At 57.9% G+C, this 1,139-nt stretch overlaps 1 protein-coding gene across 1 annotated transcript; it reads right to left on the bottom strand.

Moving 5' to 3' along the window:
* Positions 1 to 704: 704 nt before the first annotated feature.
* Positions 705 to 1,084, bottom strand: COCMIDRAFT_10375 (uncharacterized protein; the record flags this gene model as incomplete). Its single annotated transcript, XM_007695758.1, has 2 exons — positions 705 to 969; positions 1,038 to 1,084. 2 exons carry the CDS (start codon positions 1,082 to 1,084, stop codon positions 705 to 707), a joined length of 312 nt encoding a protein of 103 aa, XP_007693948.1.
* Between the last annotated feature and the right edge of the window lie 55 nt (positions 1,085 to 1,139).

Here is a 1,139-nt window from a genome sequence, read left to right as displayed (position 1 = left end):
GAACAGGTACGAGTAGAGTCGCCGGACTTGACAGCAGCGATCATCCGGCTACACGAGCGTCGGGTGTTGGTGGTGTCGGTGTACATACCAGGAGGAAACCCGCAGGCGTTGCGAGACGCATGCAAAAAGATAGACAGAGTGATTGCGGAGACAAGACGAAGGGCCGGTACGGGGGTGGACGTTGTGCTAGCCGGCGACTTCAATCAGCACGACCAGCTGTGGGGAGGAGAGGATGTGACGCTGGTCAGACAGGGCGAGGCAGACCCGATTATCGATCTAATGACAGAACATGCGCTCAGCAGCCTGCTCCCGCGCGGGACCAAGACATGGCAGTGCGGGGAGTACGAGACGACAATTGACTTAGTGCTAGCGTCAAGAGAGCTGGCAGACACGGTGCTGAGATGCGCCGCCCACGACACCGAGCACGGCTCTGACCACCGAATGATCGACACAGTCTTTGATAGCTCCGCGCCAGTGGCACAGCAGCAAGAGCGGCTTCTGCTCAAGAACGCNCCGTGGAAAGCAATCAACGACAGGATCGCCAGGGCGCTCAGCGTGACTCCGCCAGCGGGCACGACGCAGCTAAGGCGTCACCATATGCAAAGAGGTGGTGGACGCAGGACCTGACACAGCTACGCCGCATCTACACGCACTAGAGGAACCGAGCGAGAGCCGCGAGACGAACAGGGGTTGCTCGGCCGGACCTAGAAGAGATAGCAAAAGGAGCGTCGAAGCAGTACCATGATGCCATTCGACAGCAGAAGAGAAAGCACTAGGATGACTTCCTGGCGGACAACGACAACAGCTAGAACGCGGCCAAGTATCTGAAGGCGGGCAACGAGGCGTTCGGGATAGTCCCAGCACTTCGTAGAACGGACGGGACAACTACGAGCGACTTTGAAGAATAAGCGGAGGAGTTGCTCAACACCTTCTTCCCTCCGCTTCCTAGCAGCATCGACGACGAGGGAGCTAGGCCGCAGAGAGCACCCGTAGAAATGCCAGCTATCACACTCGAGGAGGTGGAAAGGCAGCTGTACGCCGCCAAGTCATGGAAAGCACCTGGAGACGACGGACTGCCAGTCATCGTATAGAAGCAGGTCTGGCCGGTAGTGAAAGACTATATGCTTACGCTATTCTGA

This window comes from Bipolaris oryzae (genome assembly GCF_000523455.1).
Source record: "Bipolaris oryzae ATCC 44560 unplaced genomic scaffold scaffold_433, whole genome shotgun sequence".
NCBI lineage: Eukaryota > Fungi > Ascomycota > Dothideomycetes > Pleosporales > Pleosporaceae > Bipolaris > Bipolaris oryzae.
Note: the sequence above shows the minus strand (reverse complement) of the source record. Positions and strands in the feature narration are given on the sequence as shown.